This window comes from Petaurus breviceps, unplaced genomic scaffold (genome assembly GCF_028583685.1).
Source record: "Petaurus breviceps papuanus isolate PSGF00001 unplaced genomic scaffold, PetGlider_PUasm1.0 688, whole genome shotgun sequence".
NCBI lineage: Eukaryota > Metazoa > Chordata > Mammalia > Diprotodontia > Petauridae > Petaurus > Petaurus breviceps.
The window spans coordinates 21,185,381-21,208,185 of NW_027186457.1; the positions used below are offsets into that span (position 1 = coordinate 21,185,381).

At 40.2% G+C, this 22,805-nt stretch overlaps 2 protein-coding genes across 2 annotated transcripts in view; both read right to left on the reverse strand.

Moving 5' to 3' along the window:
* TM4SF1 (transmembrane 4 L six family member 1) overlaps window positions 1–4,888 on the reverse strand; it is a 301,142-nt gene extending 296,254 nt beyond the window's left edge. The window contains exon 1 of the mRNA XM_069104738.1: window positions 4,879–4,888. The gene's annotated coding sequence lies outside the window, so the exon portion shown is untranslated. The remainder of the gene's footprint in view (window positions 1–4,878) is intronic.
* Window positions 1–22,805, reverse strand: part of WWTR1 (WW domain containing transcription regulator 1) — a 181,355-nt gene that overhangs the window by 62,564 nt on the left and 95,986 nt on the right. The window contains exon 2 of the mRNA XM_069104730.1: window positions 2,245–2,381. Coding sequence (XP_068960831.1) covers window positions 2,245–2,381 — 137 coding nt within the window. The remainder of the gene's footprint in view (window positions 1–2,244; window positions 2,382–22,805) is intronic.

Consider the following 22,805-nt stretch of genomic DNA (forward strand, 5'->3'; position numbering starts at 1 on the left):
GATGATGATGATGATGATGATGATGATGATGATGATGATGATGATGATGATGATGATGATGATGAAGAGGAGGAAGAGGAGAAGAAGGAGAAGGAGGGGGAGAAAGAGGAAGAGGAGGAGAAGGAGAAGATGAAGAACAAAAACAATGACGATGACAACAACAACATGAGATGTTCATCATTCATCCCAAGGCACGTAGGGGACGTTTTGGAAGTAGGGTGTTTGTCCCTTACATAACAAGATATATCTAGGTGAAACAATGCATAGAGCATGGCATCAAGAGGAACTGAGTTCAAAATCTGTTTAAGTTACTTATTAATGATGTGACCCTGATTGGGCAAGTCACTCGATCTCTCTGTGCCATAGTTTCCCTGTCTTTAAAATGAGTATGGTGGACTTGAGGTTCCAGTCCCTTCCAGCTCCAATTTTCTGATTCTATCATTCTATACAAATAAGCCAGTTTCAGAACTCTTGGTTTGCAACCTTACTGATAAGGGAGAGAGAGAGAGAGAGAGAGAGAGAGAGAGGGAAGTTAACATAACATAACAGTTATACGAAAATGTATGTTAGGTTGGTTCAAACTGAAGCTTTAAATCTCCTTTGTGCTCTAAGTATAAAAAGTGAAGGTAGCAAAAGCAGTGTGTACTGGTGAGCAGTAGCAGAGTGCTTGACATCAGAGTCAGGAGGCATGGGTTCAGCCTCTGTCTCTGACCCTAGTATGTGACCCTGACCAAATTACCTAGCCCCTCTGATACTCAGTTTCCTTCTCTACAACCCCAGAGGGATGCAGTGAGGATCCAGTGAGTTAATTTCCACGAAGGGTTTTGCTTTACTGAAAATATTATGTAAATGTCTGCTACATTTTTAAAAATCAAGGTTAAGGAAAAACGAGGAGAAAATTTATAACTCAAAATCTGGAGGAAATGAATGAAGTAAATCAGAAATTAATAAAGCATTTAAAAAAAGAAGTATAAATAATTAAGCAGCTAATAGCTATGTGAAAAGTGACTGCCAATAATGATATTTAGATATATGTGTAATAAAGAGAAGTAAAGTTTAAAAATAAAATAAAATAACCTACTGCAATAAAAAAAAAAATCAAGGTTAAAAACTCCCTCTCTTCCAACTTAAAAGAAAGTTCACCACCATGCACTAGTCAGCATGGGACGCCAGCACCAGCATCTGGTTTCTGTACAATGGTGGCTGTATCGGGGGCATGTGACTAAAGGAGAATTTGGATTCTGATGCTGGCATAATCATTAGCTATTATTTTTCCTTGATCTCCCCTCTAGATAAGAACTCAATGTGGGCTGCTCTCTTAGCCTTTTACTTTTTGGCTGTATTTTGTGTCTGCAACCTTCAAAATTATAACTCCAGACTTCCTGGAAGAATGGGCCTGATTTTCACCTTAGGCTAATTTGGGTTCTATTCCCTTTGGCTACATTGCAGAAACAGGGGAATGGATCCAGGAATAACTTGTCCATTTTTATCCTTTTCATTCCTGAAAATCCAGTGTGAGATTTTTGGAAAAATGGGTTGCTGAGACCAAATGAAACTATCACTTGAAATTTGTAGGTTTGTGGATGAAGACAACCTTTTTGATTTTTAACTATTAAAAAGAACAACCAAAAAAGCCAGGTTTTATATTGGGTCTATTTAAAAATCCTATTGGTAGTGGTGGTGATGATGACAAAGGCATGTTTTTATTGTCTTTGAAAGATTATTGGCAGAAAATATTTTCTTTTCTCAGCTACCAATTCTATAATCGTGATTAAGCATTATATGCAAAATCAAAACTTAAGGCAATCATCTGTATATGGGATGAGGGGAGAGGAAGAGGGATACAGCAGGAGGGAGGCAGGGAGACACCTGTTCCAGAGAAACTAAAGTGGTCTGGGGCCTCACTTGTAGAGTTTGGCTGTTCTCACTGATTAAATTCCCAGGCAATGTCTCAGCTCCCCTTTTCCCTTGGTCTATGTGAACTCAGCCAGACACACTAATTTTTCTCACAGGTCCAGTAAAACCAAGTATATTGCATGATGTCAGCACAATCACTGCTGAAAGTGACAGGTCCCCAGTCCCAGGGCTGTAAAGAAAGGAAGACGAGAGAAGAGGGAGAAGTAGAAAAGTAGAAATGCGCGATTCCTGGCCCCCACTGGTCACATAGTAACCTAGAGCTTGGGGCTACACTGAAATTCTCTCTCTACCCATTCCCATGTCAAAGGCCAAAGGACAGATACTCACCGAGGTTGGGCTGAGACATTGCCATCGATCTCTGAGGCATTGGGGTCGAGGTTGTCGCAGGGTGGAGGGCCATGTGGTTTAAAGGTTGGGTCATCGTCTTCCGAGGGTCTTGCCATGTGGTAATTTTTTCTATGTGACTAAAATAAGAAAAATAATTAGTTTCTAGATAATTAGCATCACAGTCATCTGCATCAGCAACAGTGATGAGAGCAATTGTTAAGATTAAATGGCAGCCAGCTATTAATTTAGAATGTGCTTGCAAGTGGGCAGGTTCTCCTATTTGCTTTCATTAAGAAAACTTAGATTTCTAGCAAATGTACCCCGAGCTTCCTGAACAAGGAAATGTTTATTGGGGTCTGCTCTCTTAGCTGTGCAACCTTGGTCAAGGGGGTAAGCTCTCTCAATGGGTGCATCAAAGTCCACAAGTGACTGTCTCCCTTTGCCTACCGATAAGTTCCCTTGATACCAAAACACACAAAAGAAGATTCAAACTCATTAAGTTGGCATTTGTTGGCAATAGGTCAGAATACAAATAAATAACTTCCTCGACCAGTGCCTCTTATCCCCATTTCACCCTTACCCCATTTGCACCAACTACCTCCCTTCAGCTGAACACTTGACCCTTTCATTACAAACTGAACATGCTGGAGGTGCAAAGGGCCTCAGGGGTCATGTCGTTCAACCCATGCCTGACCAAGAATTCCCTCTACAATGTGCCCAACAGGTGATTTTCCTAAAGTGGAGAGATGAATCAACACACACACATATACTCACACATGAGTGCTGTAGCTATGGGCAGTCTTCCTAATGTCTACTGAATAGAATTAATAAGATTCTGCCCCTCCTTCTTTTCCTCCTCTTTTTCCCTTCTCCTCCCCAACAATTTCATCAGCATACAGGTTCTGCTCCCAACCGACCAAACCACATTAGCAATCATCTCAGATGACTCAGGGCCAGATTGCCCACTTCCTCTTCCACTCCCTCAAGCACTAACTTTTGTGGGAGTTTGTTAGCTTCTGCCCTTTGAAGATCAGCCTGATTTCTCTGGTGCCGCCACCTGAAATGTTGACATACTTTGCTTTTCTGGACGAGCAGAAGGGCCAATCTGAATCCCTGAGAAACATCAGACTTCCCATCTGTTTTGACAGCTGGCTCCCGGAATGGTCGGCTATCTCATAGTCAGAGGGGATGCCTACTTCTCCCTTCTCCCAAGTCGGTGTCATTTCCAATGCCTACTTCACTGCTTTCCATTTCCTTCTGTCTATATAAAAATTACAGTGATTTTTCTTCCCGTTGGACTTTTTCTCAGTTTTTAGGGGTGATGACTTCTTGTTCTTTAATGTAAGAAACTACTGTCTTTACCTTTTAACGTCACTACTGGGTCTGCAAGTTTTTAACCCCAATACATAATTTTGTGGCAGTGTGACTCCCTTCTGAAGCAGGTCTTTAACCAGTGCACTAAGGAAGTTGTGGCACAAAATTTAGCCACTGAGTATTTAGGAGAAAGGAGAAAGCTGTGATTTAAGAATGTGAGGCAGTTAGATGTTCTGATGAGTAGAGTATTGGTGGACCCAAGCTCAAATTTTGATGGAGATACTTCCCAGTTGGGTGACCCAGCTAGGAAAGTCACTAAACCTTTCTAACCTAGTTTCTTCATCTGTAAAATGTAAACGGTGATAATAGCAGCACTCATCTCACAAGATTGTTAAAGTGCTTTGTAAATGCTTGCTAATGGAATTTTAGGATTGCCAGCTAACTCACAGGCTCAGAGATCTGAAGCCAGAAGGCACCTGACAGGCTACCAGATCCAACTCCCCCATTTTAGAGATGAAAAAAAAAAAAACTGAGACCCAGACAGTTTGACTTTCCCAAGACCACACAGGTAGCAAGTGAAAGGCACAGGATTCGAACCTAGGTCCCCTGAACCCTTGCCCAGTACTCTTTCAACTGTACCATATTAAATCAGTAAGACAAGGCGGTAGAAACTGAAGAGAAGGAAAATCAGTGCCAGATTACAGAAAGAATATTTTTTTAAAACCTTATTATATAAACTTATAAACTCTACCAAAGAGAGGGAGGATAGTATCCGCAAACCTAAAAATTCAAATGAGATGAGTGTCTTTGTCACACCTTCACTTCCTCTTAAAGCTTCATAAATTTCTCTTCTTCACTGAAGTGCATGCAGAATACCACAACCAACCTCCCAGTGCCCAAGATATTAAGGATGAAGACATAACCAGCTGATAACATCATAACCCTATTTAGGGTGAAACAAACTCCCTTCCAGTGTATTAAGCCTCCTTTACCTATGCCCCTAGGCTTCATATTGTAAAAATTAACAATCATGTATGAATGCTAGATATATTATCTACGAGACAGTGATAGCCCACCAGGATTAGGGCCATCTATCACCAGCTACCACCACCACCAACACAGCCCAGTACCTCCTTTCCATTCATTTTCCCCTTAGTAGCATTGTCCAGGATACACAGCAGGATTTCACAAAAGCAGAGATGGATCCACTAAGATCATCATACCTCTTTCTGATATACTTTGTTGTTGGGAACTTTATTCTAAAAGGCAGAACTAATAAAAGAGATCCAAGGATGGCTTCTCACAAGCCATAGATCTCTCCCCCATGTACCCCCATTAAAAGAGCACTTTCTTCTGTTTTCCCTTTTTCTGCCCTCCCAATGAGGTGAACTATAGCTCCCCAGTCCTCTCAGTCTCTGTGGAGCAAGGAATACACATTGTTCCCATAACCATGGGAATGATACCTCATTTAATCATGAAAAAAAAAATCACACAGAGTCATAGTTTGGGGGACCTGGTTATTCAAGTCCTGGGACTAGGGCCTCCTTTCAGCTACCACCAAGACCAACTAACCCAGAAGATTCTCCCAACCTCTGCCCCCAGGACAACTTTGTCCCAAGGTTCCTAGTTTCCCTGGAAGCTTGTTTATTGAGGTATCATTGCATCTCCCAAATTATCTTCCAAGCAGGATAAAACAGTCAGAAAAAAGGGCAGAGATGGAGAAGTTTGAGTGAAAATCAGCAAGGAATGGATAATGGATTTAGTCATGGGACCTGAGATGACATCCTTGTAACCTGGATAACCCTGGGCAAGCTGCTCACCTCTCACTAAGAGAGACGGATTAAACGCTCAGGGCTCTAACCCCATGACCCCATGACCCCATGATGCTGAGCCATACCAGTAGGGCTATGTGAAGCAGAGGACTAGAGTCAGTCCCTCCTCTCAGCAAATTACTCTGTCCTGAAACCACACCTTAAGCCACTATCTAAGCCATCTATAGACTACAGAGCAACATGCCACCCTTAAATAACTTAACAATGGCTCCTTGTCTACACATGAAAACTTCCTTTACCCAGAGGACGCAGTTCAATAACCAGCCGATCATTTTATTTGTAAAATGAATTGTCCTCTTGCCCTTTGCCTCTTTCTTGCCTAGGCTCCCTGCCCCACCTCCCCAAGCTGAAATCTGGGTTTCAATTCTTCACTGTTTCATTCAGTGGTCACGTCTCCACTCCCTCCTCAGAGCTACTGAGTCATTTCCTTTCTCAACAACTTGTAATGAAAACTTTCAATTGGCCACAAGATTGAATTTACAACCATGTCACTTAAGGAAGGACTCCCACCTGTTACACTCCCTTGTTGACATTAGTTTAAAATCATTTTGGTGTCCTGGTATTTCTCATTCCCATAAAGTCTCCTTTATACTGAGTTCAAATCCTCATTCACTACTTATTACCCGTGTGACTTCAGGAAAGGTATTTCACCTCCCCAGGCCTGTCTCTTCATCTGCAAAGTCATGGGTTTGGTTGGATGGTCTCCAAGGCACCATCGACTTTCCAGATGATGTTCTAAGTATCTGTTTGTTCAATAGACGAGAATGGTGAGTTGCATATAACATAGGGCATGCTTAAGTAGTTTTGAAAATGCAAATTTAAACCAATAATGTTGAACAATAAGTAGAATTCAAATAAAGAATCAGAGAAATTTGCATCTCAGATTCTCAGGGCCTTTAGCAATAGGCCAAGAAAATATGAAGTACATAAAAGCAATAATTGTGAATCATTTCTGGAAAAAGTGGCTCAAAAAAGTTCACATGTGACTTTTTTTATTTCCTATTAGACAGTGCTCTCAGGAAAGGAATTCTTTTGTTATCCTAAACAAACTCACTGTAAATGAGTACTTTTTTAGGGGTATGCTAGGAGTGGTTTCAATTGTTTCAGTCTTGTCTGACTCTTAGTGACCCCATTTTAGGTTTTCTTGGAAAAGATACAGGAGTATCTTATTTTAATCCATTTCCTTCTCCAGCTCATTCTACAGAGGAGGAAACTGAGGCAAATGGGGTTAAGTGACTTGCCCAGGGTGGCACAGCTAGCAAGCATCTAAGGGCAGATTTGAACTCAGGAAAATGAGTCTTCCTGACTCAGGCACGGCACTGCACAGTATATTTCATTGACGTCAAATTCAAGTAGAAAAAGGATCCACTAACCCATACACAGAGATCCACAAAGGCTACAATTTGACTTAAAAAATCACATATTAACATCTGTATTTTGTTATATTTTCTTTTGTTTTTCATTTTTCTTTGACATCTTTATTTTTGGCATTTGTTTTTTATTTTCATTATTTTTTCACAATATTTTCCAATTACATTTTAATCTGATTCTTGATGCACTTGTGAACTTCATGTAACCTGTATGTTTGACACCTCTGATGTAGTTGATAAGGAATGGACATTAGAGTCAGGAAAACATGAGTTCAAATCCTACCTCAGGCATGCAATAATTATGCCATTTGTCAAATGATTTAACTTCTCTAGCCTCTGTTTATTTATCTGTAAAATGGGAGGGTTGGACTGGATGTTCTCTGGACACTTCTAGCGCTAAGTTTATGATCTTCTGACATGGGGCATAGTGAAAAGAGCACTGGATTTTGAGGCAGAGATTCTGAGTTCAAGTCTTTAATCTAATGCCATGTAGGTAATAGAGCAGCGAGGTGATGTGGTAGATAGAGTGCCAGGCCTGGAGTCAGAAAGACCTGAGTTCAAATCCAGCCTCAGACACTTAACACTTACTAGCTGTGCAACCTTGGGCAAGTCACTTAACTCCAATTGCCCTCAAAAAGAAAAAAAAAAAACACGAGCTGGTTAAGAAAATGGAAAACCACCCCAGTATATTGCTGAGAAGAGAAAGAAAAAACTGAAAAACAATTGAACAACAACAGGTAATGTTGGGCAAATTCTCCATGAAATGTTCCTGGGCTCAACATAGTGCCTGGCCCAAAGGAGACATTGAGTAAAAGCTTACCAACTGATGTATCAGTGGGTTTAACTAATGGAGGGGTGCAGCTGGGATGGTTCATAGGATCAGTAAGTAGTTCAGAGGTCATCTAGACCAGAATGGAACTCCTAACACTCCTGAGTGTGTGAACCAGATTCAAATGTGGTTTTCTAAGTCAAAATGGGGACAGCAGGGATCCTTATGTATACTCTCATCACTGATCTATACCAATATCCTCATCTGAGAGCTGAAGAAACCCAGACCAGAGAGAGATTAATTGACACGTACTCAAGGTCATACAGGGAGTAAACACTGGAGGCAGATCTGACTTGAACCTAGGTCTTCTGATTCCAAAGCAAGTGATAGGCAAAAGGAGAGAGCTGCCCTGGCAGGAAAGGAGGAAGAGAAAATACCAGACACCGGTTAAAGTTTAAAGCACTAACATCTGGGGAAGGCCATCACTTCTATGAGGAAGAAATTTAGCTAAAAAATTAGTTTATTGAAACTTTACATCTATTAGCTTTTCTAATTCTTAAAACTTCATCTTAAACTATTTTTAACCAAGGCACAAAATTAGAAATTTTTGTATTTGATCAAAGAATGTCATATGGATTAAAATATCCATGAAGTCAGTTATATTCAACAAACCCACTAGAACTCATGATCTCTGTTCTCAAATCATTTACATGTCCTTATGTCCCTACTTCTATTAATAGAACCATTAGGCTTCCATTGGTCCATGCTCCAAAGCCCAGAAGCATCTTAATCTGAGGCCCTCTTTTTTGTTTCCTATTACTGTAGCCATCAATCCCTCCCTCCCTTTCCATGATGGTTGTGACTAGTCTGGGACAGACTCCCATCGTCCCATTCATTCATTCAACATATCTATGCTAGGCATTGTACTGGGTGCTGGGAGAATAAAGGACAAAAATGAGATGGTCCCTGTCCTCATGGAGCTTACCTTCTATTAGAGGAACACAAGTACACATACAAAATACAAAATATGTACAAACTTAATAAAAAGCAATTTAAGTGGAGATGAAATTAACAAGTAGGATATCATGGTAGTCTTCTTGTAGGGGTTGAATTTGCTCTAAATTAGCCTAGACACTTTACTGGACTCTCTTCCAGTTCATTTAAAGATCTCAAATGCTACTTTCTCCATATTCTGGTCATGACAAAAAAAACCACGAGAGATCTTTCTCCTTAGTTTGGCAGCTATCACATTTTGCTTATTATTTCAGTTCTCTGTATACTTGTGTTACCACCCTACTAGATTGTGAGATACTAGAAGACAGCATCTTATAACCTTCTTGTTATCTTCCTATAATCTAGCAAAAGGCCTAGCATAAAATAGTCTCCCAATAAGCATTCCCTGAACAAAATAATGAATGGACCTACGGAGGCATAACTAGGTTGAGTGGCTGGGACTTTGACTCAGAGCAACAAATGTTAGTTGGCTTTAACAATCCTTTAGCATTGTCATTTTCCAAAGTGTGGTCTGGATATCCTAGGATATCCTCAAAACTCTTCAAGGGGGCCTGCATAGCAAAAAACAACAACAACCACAAAAACCCTTTTTTAATAATAGTAACAACATGACATTTTATTTCAAATGTAGTATCAATAGATATGATCCACATAAGCAAAACCTCTTTGAGGAAGAGGTATCAAAACTATAAAGAATTTACGAAGGGATCCTAAAGCCAAAGAGTTTCAGAACTGCTACTTAAGTAGTTCAAAAACAAATGAATTTAGCACCTATTAAATAAGAAAAAAAATGTTTTAAATTGGTAGCAACCAGTAATCAAATGGTAGCCCCTCCTCAACTTAGGAAGTGACAGCTGAAGTGAACTCCTCCCCACCCATCTGTATCCAAGGGTCTCAGAATGTGTCTCAAAAAGTTGATTCAGGGGAGGCTAGGTGGCACAGTGAGTAGAGCACCAGCCCTGGAGTCAGGAGGACCTGAGTTCAAATCCAGCCTCAGACACTTAACACTTACTAGCCATGTGATCTTGGGCAAGTCACTTAACCTTAATTTCCCTGCCCTCCCTCTTCCAAAAAGCAAAACACCCCCCCAAAACAAATTTGATTTAAATTTTCTACTTCTTGATGGTTACAATTCTCTCTGTGAGTAATATGAACAGTCCTCAATCCTAAATGAAAACAAGGAAAGCTAAGGGACAGAATAAGTCATAGATTTTCAGTTATGACCAAGATAGTGACTTATTTTGCTTATCTATATAGGGAAGGCTTCTTTGGGGTTGGGAGCTGGGGAAGTCTTATGGGAAAGGAAGCTGGTGGGTAGTGCTAGTGAAGCATAAAAAAAGAAAGAAAAGAAAAAATGCCCAATCCAATTTAATATACATAATAGAGAAGAAGGAAGTACAGAAAGGGACATAGACAAAGCAACATTGTTACTATAATGCTAGATTTAGAGGACCACAGTTTCGTATACAACCCTCTTTTCTGTTCTTTGTAGATGAAAATGTTCGTGTTGGTACAATGCGCTTTACATACTTTATCTCATTTGATCCTTACAAATGAAGATTCTGGGATGGTAGGTGCAATTATTATCCCCATTTTACAGATGAGGAAAATAAGGTAGAGGTTAAGTGTCTTGACCTGAGTCACACCGCTGGATGAATGTCTGAGGCAAGATTTGAACTCATCTTTCTGAGCTCAAATCCAGAGGCATACCCATTATAATACCTCACCCACTGGACCCAGATGGCTCTGGAGAAAGTGAGGCTGGTGACTTTGCACAGCCCAGCCTTACTTAAATCTAATTCACTTGCAAGTCACAGCATCAGCTTCCTGATGTCATGGTCCTCGTCAAGAATGAAGCACAAATAACAACCACCTATGAGTGTAATGGTAATGATATATTGTTTACTAAGTTATTTATTTTTTCTTTTATTTTTTTGGCTAAATCATTTCATAATTTTTCTTTGTGAATTTTCTATACTAGTCGCTCATGTCCTAAATATTTCTTGGATACATCCAGATGCACAAAATAATAAACGTAATCATTTCTTCCTCATTTCAGCAATTATCTTCTTGGTCCTAGAAAAATCAATCTCTATAAATTATAGTTGGGATTAGCCTAATTTGCCGATTTTGTTTCTGACCGGTAGTGCATGGCCAAGAACAGCATAGAAGTCTGCACTGGAGAAAAAGTTCACATCTTGATGAGGTCACAAGGCAAACTGAAGAAGTGTGGCCTTGCCATGTACCCTGTACTTTGTGCCTATAAACAAAGCATTTTATATCTGTCTCTGATCTTGTGCAAGATAGCCAAAGGTCACACGCTATCCTTGCACAAGGCTACATGAGCCTGAAATTTTCCCAGGTGAGGCTTAAAATAAACTTTTGTTTGTTTGGACGAAAGGGATGGAAGGGGTGGGGGAGGGGTGTTTTCCTCTAAGCTACAAACTACTCAAAAATGACAGTTTATTTTTGGATTTGGTTTTTTTTTTTTTAATTAAAAAGTGAGGAATTTAACCCCCCCCAAAGTATACCTCTATAACATAATCACCTCTAAATGGCAAGGTTGTGCAACAACTATGAAACAATAACCTATAATTATAACAAAAAATGATAACAAAATGCATGAGAAATGTATTAGCATTGCACCGGGGAAGGAGCACTTGGGCGCTGGAATCAGAGGTACCAAGTCACACTTGGGTGCTTTCTGCCTACATGACCTGGGGCAAAGCACATGACCTCCCTGGCTCTCACTTTCCTCATCTTTGAAATGAGAAGGTTGGACTACTTGGCCTTTTCAGTCCTTTCCAGTTCTGGAAAGAGGCAAACTCTATACTATTATTCCACCCAAAGAATAACTCAGTGACTGGGACCCATTGCTGAGGGCGCATTGACATGTACATCACCTTTGCTAGTACCGTTCTGATCACTCCACTCTTTGTTTTTCCTCAGTATTTTGCACTAACTCACTAACACGGGTTCCTTGAAGGCAACACCAGAGACTTACAGATCCTGAGGGACCCAGACTTACACAAAGTATATGTCTAAAGTGGGCTCAACAAAGTGTTTTTGAGATAAGACAAAGTTCTGATGATGTCACACTGCTACTCAATAAACCGCAATGCCTCTCTATTTCTTTCTATGATCAAATGTAAAATATTATGTTTGATTGAAACATAAATTGAAAGCCTTTCACAATCCAGCCCATTTCCAGTCTTCTAATATCTTACATCCTCCTACACATATTCTATGATGCATCTACAATGGTCTCTTTGCTGTTGCTTACATAAGACACTCCATCTCCTAACACTATGCATTTGCATTGGCTGTCCTCCATGCCTGGAATGGTCTCCCTCCTCACATCTGCCCCTTGACTTTCTTGGATTCCTTTAAGGTAAAATCCCACTTTCTTCAGAAGTTTCTCCAGGTGGGTCTATCCTATTATTGCTGGTGCCTTCTCTCTATGGTTACCTTCCATTTACATGGTGGGGGGAGATGGGGGGGTAAGAGAGAGAGAAAGAGGGGGGGGGAGGGAAGGAAGAAGGAAGGAGGAGGGAGAGAGGGAGAGAGAGAGAGAGAGAGAGAGAGAGAGAGAGAGAGAGAGATCTTGTACATCTATACTTATTTGCTTGTTGTCTCCCCATTTTGTATGTGAACTCCATGAAGGCGGGTGCCATGTTTTTGCCTTTCTTTGTGTTTCCAGTATTTAACTATGAAGCCTAACACATAGTAAATGCTTCATAAATGATTGTTGGATGACAAACTAACTGTGTATTCATCTAGTTGTTTTTTTTTTTTTTTAAGACCTCCAGTGAGGGAAAACCCACCATCTCCCTCAAAGACTTCCCATTCCTCCTTGTGGCAGGCGAGTTTGGGCCTGATCTTCCCCAGACAGGCATCTTCTGTAGTTCCAGGCCACCTCTAAAGCATGCATTTTCTTATACAGATTACCATCTCCCTGACATCCCCTTCAGGAACCAGGGATTCTGCCCTTACCTAAGTCAACCCACTCCTCAGCTCTGATAGGTGAGCCTTTTGCTTCAGCTTTTAAGGGTCTAAATCTCTACCACTTCATACCCCTCTCCCTTTCCTACTCCCTTTTCTGAGTTATAATAAGCTATATATCATGTGTTATAATAGTACATGTTATAATAACATATTGTAAAACAATATCATGTGTGTATGTGATAATATACAATAGAATATATTATATTGTTTTATATTATTATAATATAATATATAATGGAATATGTTATAGTATATAGCATGTATTATAACAATATTATAAAATATTATAACATATAAGATGTTATAATTTAATATATTAGGTGCTATAACAGATCATAAGATAATATATGTTATAATATAAGAATATAAGCTCCTTGAGGATTGGGACTATCTTGACAGCTTGTATTTATATCTTCAAAACTTAAAAGCATGTCTGGCACATAGTAAATCCTTAATGAATCTTTTATCTCTATATTGATCAATGTATTCTACCATTAGATGGGGAGCTTCCTGAGGGCAGGCACTGACTTTGCCCCTTCTTGTATCCCCAATGTTACCTAGCACAGCATTTGGTACATAAGGAGGCACTTAATATCTGCTTATTGACTGATTGACTTTTGGCTAGATGAGTATTAGGAAGTGTTTTTCTGACATTAAGACTAAATTTGGCAATTTGCATCCATCATTCCTAATGTAATATCTCCCTCTGTTTACCTGGAGAAAAGCTGTAGGATCCCCAAGAGGCCATCTAGTGCAACTTCCCTCCCTTGATGTTACAGTGAAGGAAACTGAGGCCCAGGGATGTCAAGGAACTTGCCTGAGGTCACATAGTTAAATAACCATTAAACACAGGATTTGAACTCAGGTCTTTTGACTTCTGACTAGAGCAGCTAGGTGGTAGAGTAGAAAGGGTTCCAGACCTAAAATCAGGAAGATTCATCTTCCTGAGTTCAAATCTGGCCTCACTTACTGTATGACCCTGAGCAAGTCACTTAACTTTGCCTCAATTTCCTCATCTGTAAAATGAGCTGGAGAAGGAAATGACAAACCACATGCTTGTTAAGAAAGTCCCAAAGGCGGTCATGAAGAGTCTGATGAAACTGAAATGATACATCAACAACTTCTGACTTCAGAGCTAATATTCTTTCCTCTATACCACAGTGCCTCCCATAATGCCTTAGATTATAAACTCCTTATAAACTTGAGAGTAGGGACTGCCTCTTGCCTCCTTTTTCTATCACAGTATCTGGCACATGGTAGGCATTTAATAAATATTGATTGATTGATTGGATTGGTTAGCTCCCGTCCACCCCAGTCAAGCCTTCTTCCTCTTCTCCAGGCAAAAACCCAAGGCTCACAGCATTTCCTTCTGTAGCCCCCATCTAAACTAGTACAACAGTAAACACTGAAGAAATGTCCATGACATCAAGGAGGGAATGAGCAAATGAATAAATAAACCCAAACCCTTCTCTGTCTGTTCCCCCTTGGTGTTGTTATGACCTTACTGTCGGTATTATGACTTGACTTGCTTCAAAAATGCCTATAGAGAAATGCAATCCAGCACATCCTGCTTGCTGCACTGCCTTATTAGGTAAGCTGGTAGAAGCTTTTCACTGGGTCTACACCAAGGTGGTGGGAGGGGAGGCCCAGACTGATAGAACATACCCCAGAGCGTGTACAAAAACTCCTCCCTGCAGACAAGAAAAGCAGCAGTGGGGGCTGTGGCAGCAGTCACATGGACCTCAAAGATTTTACAAACACACTGACAGGTCTGGATTTTACTCTGTGAGAAAGAACATAAACTTCATTGATTCTTCCAGTTTAAATCCAGTCTCTGCTCCTTTCTCCTCATTCTCTTTTGGAAACTGGAGTCACGGCTTTATAGAAAGGAACACCATTAACGTATTTTAAAACCACCTTACCCACTGGGCTGCATTCCAACTTTCAGGTTATTGTGTCCAGGGAAAGAAAGGGGAGGACTGTTACAGACTGTTTGAAGTTAAGTTTACTTGACTTAATAGTATGATTATTTTCTCATTTCTGCCCAGAAGCCTTTAGAGTTTGAAGTCACTCACTAGTAGCTACTTTTATCTACCATAAAAATAATTTAATCACCTCCTCTAAGGCTTTCTACCTTTGAATAATATATACTATAATATTTACTACACTATACTACTTTTCTCCTAAAAGGACATTAAGGCAGTCCACCTGAGTGGGGAGAGATGACCTTTATTATGAATCTTTAGCATCCAAAGCTCATTCCCATAACACCCTCTTCCTCCAATCATGGTAGTCAAAATGTATAAACACAAAATTTTAGACCTCGAAAGGACTCCTTTTATAAATGGGGAAACTGAGTCCCAGAAAGGCTAAAATATTTGTCTATGGTCACATTTGGTGATGGAGCTGGCCTTAAAATCTAGGTCTTCTGCTCCCTAATCCACAATTCTTTCCACTATTCTAAATTATATCTTTCTAGAAGATGTTTTTGATATAAAGAACCCTGGGGTAATTACCTCATTATCAATTCTCACTTGAGTGCTTAGTATCTTGGACTAAGAATGGAGGGCTTCAATAAAAACCTAGAACTAGGAAACATCAAAACAATTTGGTTTATGTGTGTGCTCACACACATACAGGTTTAATCTGGACCTGTGATTTCATGTGTCAGGAACCTTCCAGTGTGGAAATTCCCTTCAATTATGGAGACTGACAATTCTGTAACTCACATCATTAGACAGTTGTCTAGGATACAAAGTCAAGTGACCTGTCCAAGGTTCAGGTCTTCCAAACTCACCGCAAGGCCAGCCCTCTATTAACAACACCACCTTATCTCCCTTTTTCCGGTTTACATTAGATTGTAAGCTCCTTGAGGGCAGGGACTATTTTTGCCTTTCTTTGCATCCCAGTGCTTAGGATGCAGCAGGCACTTAATAAATGCTAGTTAACTGACTGACTGACTGATTTACAGTCATCAATATCTACCTAGTAACCATCAGCCTAAAAGACAGACCCACAAGAGTCCCATGAGTGTGCTCAGTATGGCTTTGGTAGCACAGACAGCAATGTCAAGTAAACTGTCTATGCACTATTTTCATCCTTTCAGATGACAGCAGAATAACAGATGCATAATGGTATAATACTCTCATCCCAAACTCTACTACAAGAATAACCTTATCTCTTTTTTCCCCACTTGAGATTGAATCCACAATAATAACAGCTCATAAATACAATAGACCTGCCCAAAGAAGAAGGGATTCAAGCTAAGCCTTTTAGAAAGTTTAAGTCTTGGGGTGGCTAGGTGGCACAGTGAATAGAGCACTGGCCCTGGAATCAGGAGGACCTGAGTTCAAACCTGGCCTCAGACACTTAACACACACACACACACACACACACACAAAAACTAGCTGTGTGACCTTGGGCAAGTCACTTAACCCCAATTGCCCTCCAAAAAGAAAGTTTAAGTCTATTGATCCAAAACTATGGGGGAAAGGAGAATGCTGCATGTGTCCTACAGCCTCAAACTCAATATTAAGGGAATACTTTTCACAAGGTTGATTGTATGTGGTTTAATGTCTTATTTCTAAAAATATCAATCCCCAAATTATAATGCTCCCAACTGCTACTACCATCATTTACTATTCTTGGGCTGAAATAGCCTTTAAAAACAGGGACAAATCCTAACTGCCCTTCCTTTCAGTCCCACAGGACACTCTACCCTTCATGCTCTCCATCAGTGTCTTTAGACCCATTTCTAGGATAAAATTCAAACTCCTCAGTCTAGCATTTAAAGCCCTTAGCAGTCCAGATGGAGTCTACCTTTTCAAACGTTTCATATTATGCCCCTTTACTCCGTATGGTTGAGGGAGTGCTGTCTCTATCTTCATAATATCTCTAATACATACACACATGTGTATGTATGTATATGTATGAATGTATGTATATCTCCATCTTTCCACACCTTGTATAGCTAGGTAGTGCAGTAGATAGAGGGATATTCATGAAGTCAGGAAGACTCATCTTCCTGAGATCAAATCTGACCTCATATACTTACTAGCAGTATGACCCTGGGCAAGTCACTTAACCCTATTTGCCTCAGTTTCCTCATCTGTAAAATGAGCTGCAGAAGCAAATGACAAAAGTGTCCCAGTATATTTGCCAAGAAACCTCACATGGGGTCACAAAGTCAGACACGACTGAAACAACTGAACCAAAAAACAAATTCCTCACCTTTTAATGCAGGCCCTTTATCATCTTACTCCCGGCAATACCTTCTGGTTGGTTTCCCTACCTAGAGTCTCTATCCGGTCCAATCTATCCTCCATTCAGCTGTCAAGGTAACTTTCCTAAAGAACATGTTAAATCCCTTACTCAATGGGCTTTAGGAGGTCCCTAAGACCTCCAGACTCCAATATGTAATCTTCTGTTGGGTATTTAAAGCCCTCTACAACCTTGTCCATTCTTAGCTTTCAGTCTTCTCATATTCCACCCCCCCCCACATCCACTCTACAACCAAGTGACTCTGGCCTGTTTGCTATTCTTCAAACATAATACTTCATCTGTTCTCCTGTATTTTTCCGAGATCTATTGTTTAAACAAATTACGCTAACCAGGGCTTAAACTGCTAAACTATAAAACTTATTCTGACAATAGCAAGGGCCTCAAAGAACAGAAAGGCACCAAGGTGAGAAAAAACATCTTCTAAAGCCACCAGGAAATAAAAGCAAGAAGATCCAGGCTGTGCTTCTCCCACTTGGGCAGCCCACTAGAGTTCTAGATTATCTTCACTGACCTCAAAGCAAAAGGAATAAGAATTCAAGGAGACATTTTTCAGAGCCTTTGGAAGCACCCAATCTAAGGTGACAGCGGGCCAGAGGGTTATTTTGGTGGTGAGCTTCTGGGTCCTCTTCCCATTCATGTCCCAATTTAAAAACATTTCTGAGTCCTCTGGCATTTTACATGAATGGCAGAGATTGTATTTTTAACTAGCAGGCAGGCTCTAATCCCCAACTTCCTCAGCAGACCTGCCAAGAAGTCTCCATTATTCTAAATTAGCAGCAGTCGAAAAAGCAGCTGAAAAGCTGCATCAGCCTCCAGCCCTAGCCAGCTGTGATGACATCACCACCCCGTGTATTTCATGGGCACAAACATTGGTATCTTTTCGACCTTGATTTGAACCTGGTCCGAGTGGGACAGAAAATGAAATCAAGGACAACAAGCTGTTGGACATGGACCCTGAGGGGTGGGCTGCTGGTTTTCGTGTTTCTGTCAGCGTCAAGGTGGGACTTTCTTTCTCAGAGTTCTGCCCTAGGGGCAACCCCATGACTGGGCCACTTTTCAAAGTCAACCTGTTTTAGGGTAAATGGGAAATTGGTGACTCACGCAGGAGTCCGCCCCTGAAATCTGACTCAGCAGGTGACCACTCACATAGTGTGAGTGAGGGCACCGAATCATTCCCTGCCATCATTAAATGTGGGTAAGCCTGTTCCCAACTCTGGAAACCCAGCCAAACCCTGCCTTAGTCTTTTTTTTTTTCCTGTTCCCTGAAAAGGAGAGATTTCTCTGTAGGCTCAGAGATCTAATCAAAGGACCCTAGCTTTGTGTTCAAGCAGGCTTTGGTAGAAAAAGTTTATTTCATTACAACAGCTCAACCCCTGGATTTTAGCATTGTGGTCTCCTGGGAGATAGCAACCTTAGCTTCCTCGTAGAAGATTTTGGGGTGAAGCTGGAAGGAAATCCAAACCACAAATGACTCCAATAATTCAGAAGAAATAACCAGGCAGCAGAGGTCTGTTACATTAGTTCCACCGGACAGGAATTCAATATAAAGACCATGCAGACCTTTATTTTAAAGTTACTGGTAGAGAACAGTAGTACATTGCAAATTCCATCTCTGCTAAGAGTTTCTCCCCATGCTACAAACATAATCTGACAGCATCATTATTTTCCCTACCTCCCCAAATGCTACTGTCAGGACAGATAAACCATCCAATTCAATTCAAATAAAATCAATCCAACATCTAAATCATTTTTCCCTGTTTTGTTGAAAAACAGCTGTCATTGTAAGCCAGAACTAGTACATTCTATATAATAGGGGGAATCAAGAATATATTTCAAAGTCTAAACAAGAGATGATTAGTTAACTTCCCTAGAAGCAGAGAACAAGTAAGAGACAAGAATCAATTCAAGTCTTCCCTGGAGCACTATCTCTTTATATACTCTCCCAAACATTCTAACCACTAAGGGATCTAGGGGAAGATTTTCAGGAGGGGGTCCATAAACTTGTATGGGGGAAATATTACATTTTTACTTTTACTAACCACTAACTGAAAATTAGCACCTGCATTTTAGTGGTGAAAATAAAGGTTGGATAAAGAAGGTGAAGACAGCTAATGGAGAGACATGAAAGCTAAGTGGAGGATCCTTGACTTGATTTCATTCAAAAACTGGAGTTTGGGCTTCATAAACTGGAGAGTTACAAGCTGAAAGACCCATCTCTTGCAGAAGGCTAATTGGGCAGCTGCTAAAGGTCCCTAATTGTTCAAGTGTCTGGTATTAAATCCAAAGATCTGTATGTTAATTGCTTGGCCAGCTGCAAAACTCTACCAACCCTATAGTTTTATAAGAAACTCATTTTGGAGACCCTTCAGGGACTAACTCTTCAAAGCTTTTGAAATTGCTTTTTCAGACTCTCAGAGGTCATGTCCATTTCTCCACCTGTCATTTTTCCAGTTGATCTTGAAAGGAGACTTTTATCATTTGCTTTTTCCAGCTATTCCACATATTTTTGGGAAATGTCCCAAATCCCAAATTATTACTGATTTTCTTCTTTTTCCTTCTAAGTAGCCAGATTGAATCGCTTGTTAAGCACAGAATGAAGGAAAATGCCTATTTGGATTAAAAAAGTTATTTTTCTTAGTTTTAGTTTATCTCTTCTCCCATTTTCACATGAAGCACAAATGGGGAAAAACCTAAAAGCATTGGGATCCATTTCATGTAAAAAAAATTCATTAATCAAATGTTGAACTGTGGATGTGAAAATTGGCTTTGAATTCTGAGGTTTCTGTCATCCTAACCATTTGAGAGAAACAAAATGACTGAAATACAGAATGAATAGGCCTTGAAATCCCTCCACACCTGCCTTCACCTCCCTTAAAAAAAGCCCAACCCAAACATCACTCACTCCATGAAGTCTTCCTCCCTTTCTGCTTCCTACCCTCAATGAACTCCCCTTTAGGGCCTCTAACATTTTGTCTTGGGCCTCTCTAATATATTTCTCAAGCTTGGCTGTTACCATTCTTCCATATATACATTCTATTCTTCTTTGGAGTTTAAGTTCCATGAGGGCAGGGCACCTGACTTCTCTAATCATAACAGTTTAGCAGACCACACTTTCTTCTATTTGCTTCCAAGGTTTTGTGATCTCATCTACAAGGGGATTCTCCACCTCCATGCATGTCACACCCAATCTACTCTTCATTATAAAAACTCTACGTAGGGGAAGGAATGCCTTCCTCTAAACAAAGGGCTTTTAACCTGGGGTCTGCGAACTTATATTTTTTCTCATTTTTTAACATTTTGATAACTTTATTATAATATATTTGGAATCCTAAGTATTTTATCTCATATACTTAAAAACATTATTTTTAGAAAGAATACAGTCTTCACCAGACTTCCCAAGGGTCCCATGACGCAAAAAAAAAGGTTAACAACTCCTGTTCTACACACTTGTACTTGGAAAGATCAGGAGAGGACTCATATGTATGAAGACATTTGAATCAGGTCTTAAAGGAAGGGGATAAAGATGTATGTTGTATCTACTATGTGGCAGGCACTTTACAAATTAATCTCATTTGACCCTCACAACAACCCTTCCAGGGAGGTGGTGTTATTTTCCCCATTTTACAGTCGAGAACACTGAGGCAGACAGATATTTAAATGACTTGCCCAGGGTAACACAACTAGTGAGTGTCCAGCACCACATTTGAACTCATGTCTTCCTGATTCCAGGCTTAGCACTTTTTCTATTGCACCCCCTAGCTGCCTAGGTGACTAAGAATTCTAAGAGGAGGAGGTAAGGAGGGAGTTCATTCCATTTATGATGGGATAGCCAGTGCAACCCCAGGAAAAGAAGCATCATGGAGTATTAAATGGTAAGCCAATCTTGGATTCCGGGAAACCTTGACTTCAAGTCAGCTTGACATATAATGTCTGTGTGACCCTCAGCAAATCATTTAACTTCTCAGTATAGAAAATGTGATAATTAAGCAGTAATTCTTAGGAGCTATTCAAGCAACCTTCTAAGATAATGGGTTACTGAAGAGCTACCAGGTTGCTTTGTTGGAAGGAATGGAGCCTTAATCAGATTAAAACAATTGGGAAATGTTTAACAAGACAAATAAAATACAATAAGATACAGATAATGTTCATTTGAAGTTTTCAAAGTCTGAGTTTAATCTGATGAAATCAAAAGACCAGATCAAGTTAAGACTGTGAGTTCTAGGTTAGAAATTCACATTTATATAGCCCTTTGAGGTCTGCATAGTGATTTGCTAATATTATCTCATTCACTGCTCATTAACAACGCTGGGAGGCAGTTGTTATTATTATCAAAGTTTTACAGGTGAAAAAACTGAGACATACAGAGGTTAAATGACTTGTCCAAGATCACAAAGTTAATAATTGACTGAAGCAGGATTCAGACTCAAGTGATGAAATAGCCAAAGACTTGTGGTTAGGTCGCTCTACTGTGATTAGAAATATTTTATCCGTAGGTAGAGAGTACTACTCAATAAATCTGACAATGGGAAATTAAACTTAGTATCTAATGCCATTTTCCTCTAAGGATGGACTTGATTGGATTCAGTAACCTGTAGTCATGTGTATATTCAGTAACTAGAAACACTTTCAGCTGATTAGACCTGAGCAGATGGTCCTAGGTAACAATTTCTACAGCATTACAATATTCAAATTTATTGTAGAAGTACTGGATTTTTTTTTAACAAAGCCCAAAACACTCTGTGCATTGACTCCCATTTCACAGTTTCTTCCAATGGCACTGCCTTGGTCTCTCTCAACTGTAAGGAAAGAGTGTTGGAGTTGGAGTCCAAGGTTCTGGATTCAAATTCCGTTTTATTCCTTACCCCCTGTGTGACCTTAGACAAGTCATTTCTCTCTGAGCTTGAAGCTCCTTACCTGTAAAATGAAGGGATTGGGCTATATGACCTTTAAGGTCCCTTCTAGGGTTAAATCTGTGCTCTTTTGTAACTTGAACAGGATTTGGAGTCAGAAAAATACCACATAAATTCATCTCCATCCATGGTAGGGATTCAATTTGATAAAGGTCAAATGATGGCCTCCTGTGCATAAAGTATCTATCATCTACTTTTCTCTGCCTCTTCTGGTTACATCATCATCTTACCTCCTCCTCGCTTCTCACCTGGCTGCACTCACTACCTTAGGACTTCTCTACCATGCCCCAGAAGCCCAGATTAGGGAAAACCTCAAGACCCTGCAAGGTCTCATCAGCCTTGGTACTCCACCTTTCCCATGCACTCACTCCTGCTTTTCAATTTCCTTCTGTGTGTTGTCTTTCCCCATTGGCTTATAGGTTCCTGAGGGCAGGGACTGTCTTTCACTAAGTCTAGAAAATCCATAAAACAATAAATCAAGTCAGAAATCCTCATTAAACAAAGTTTTAGTTTAATTTGAAAGGTGGTTGTGGTTTTTTTTAAGCTATTTACAAGGATTAGCTAATGAAAACAGGTGGTGCAGTGAATAGAGCAGTGGCCCTGGAGTCAGGGGAACCTGAGTTCAAATCCAGCCTCAGACACTTAACACTTTCTTTTTTTGGGGGGGGGGGGGTGTTTGTTGTTTTTTTGCTTTTGGGAGGGCAATTGGGGTTAAGTGACTTACCCAAGGTCACACAGCTAGTTTTTTGTGTGTTAAGTGTCTGAGGCCAGATTTGAACTCAGATACTCCTGACTCCAGGGCTGGTGCTCTATTCACTGCCACCTAGCTGCCCCTACTTAACACTTTCTAGCCGTGTGACCTTGGGCAAATCACTTAACCCCAAGTGCCCTGCCCTCTCCCCTCCCTTCCCCCCCCCCCACAAAAAAAACAGGGTAAACTTTTATAGCATTTGGTTAAGACAAATTACACATCAGTGAAAACACCTCTAAAGTAATTCTGTTCATTAACTTCATCAAGGTGAAAAGCAAAGTTTTCCTGTAAAAAAACAAAGAAAAAGAAAAAAAT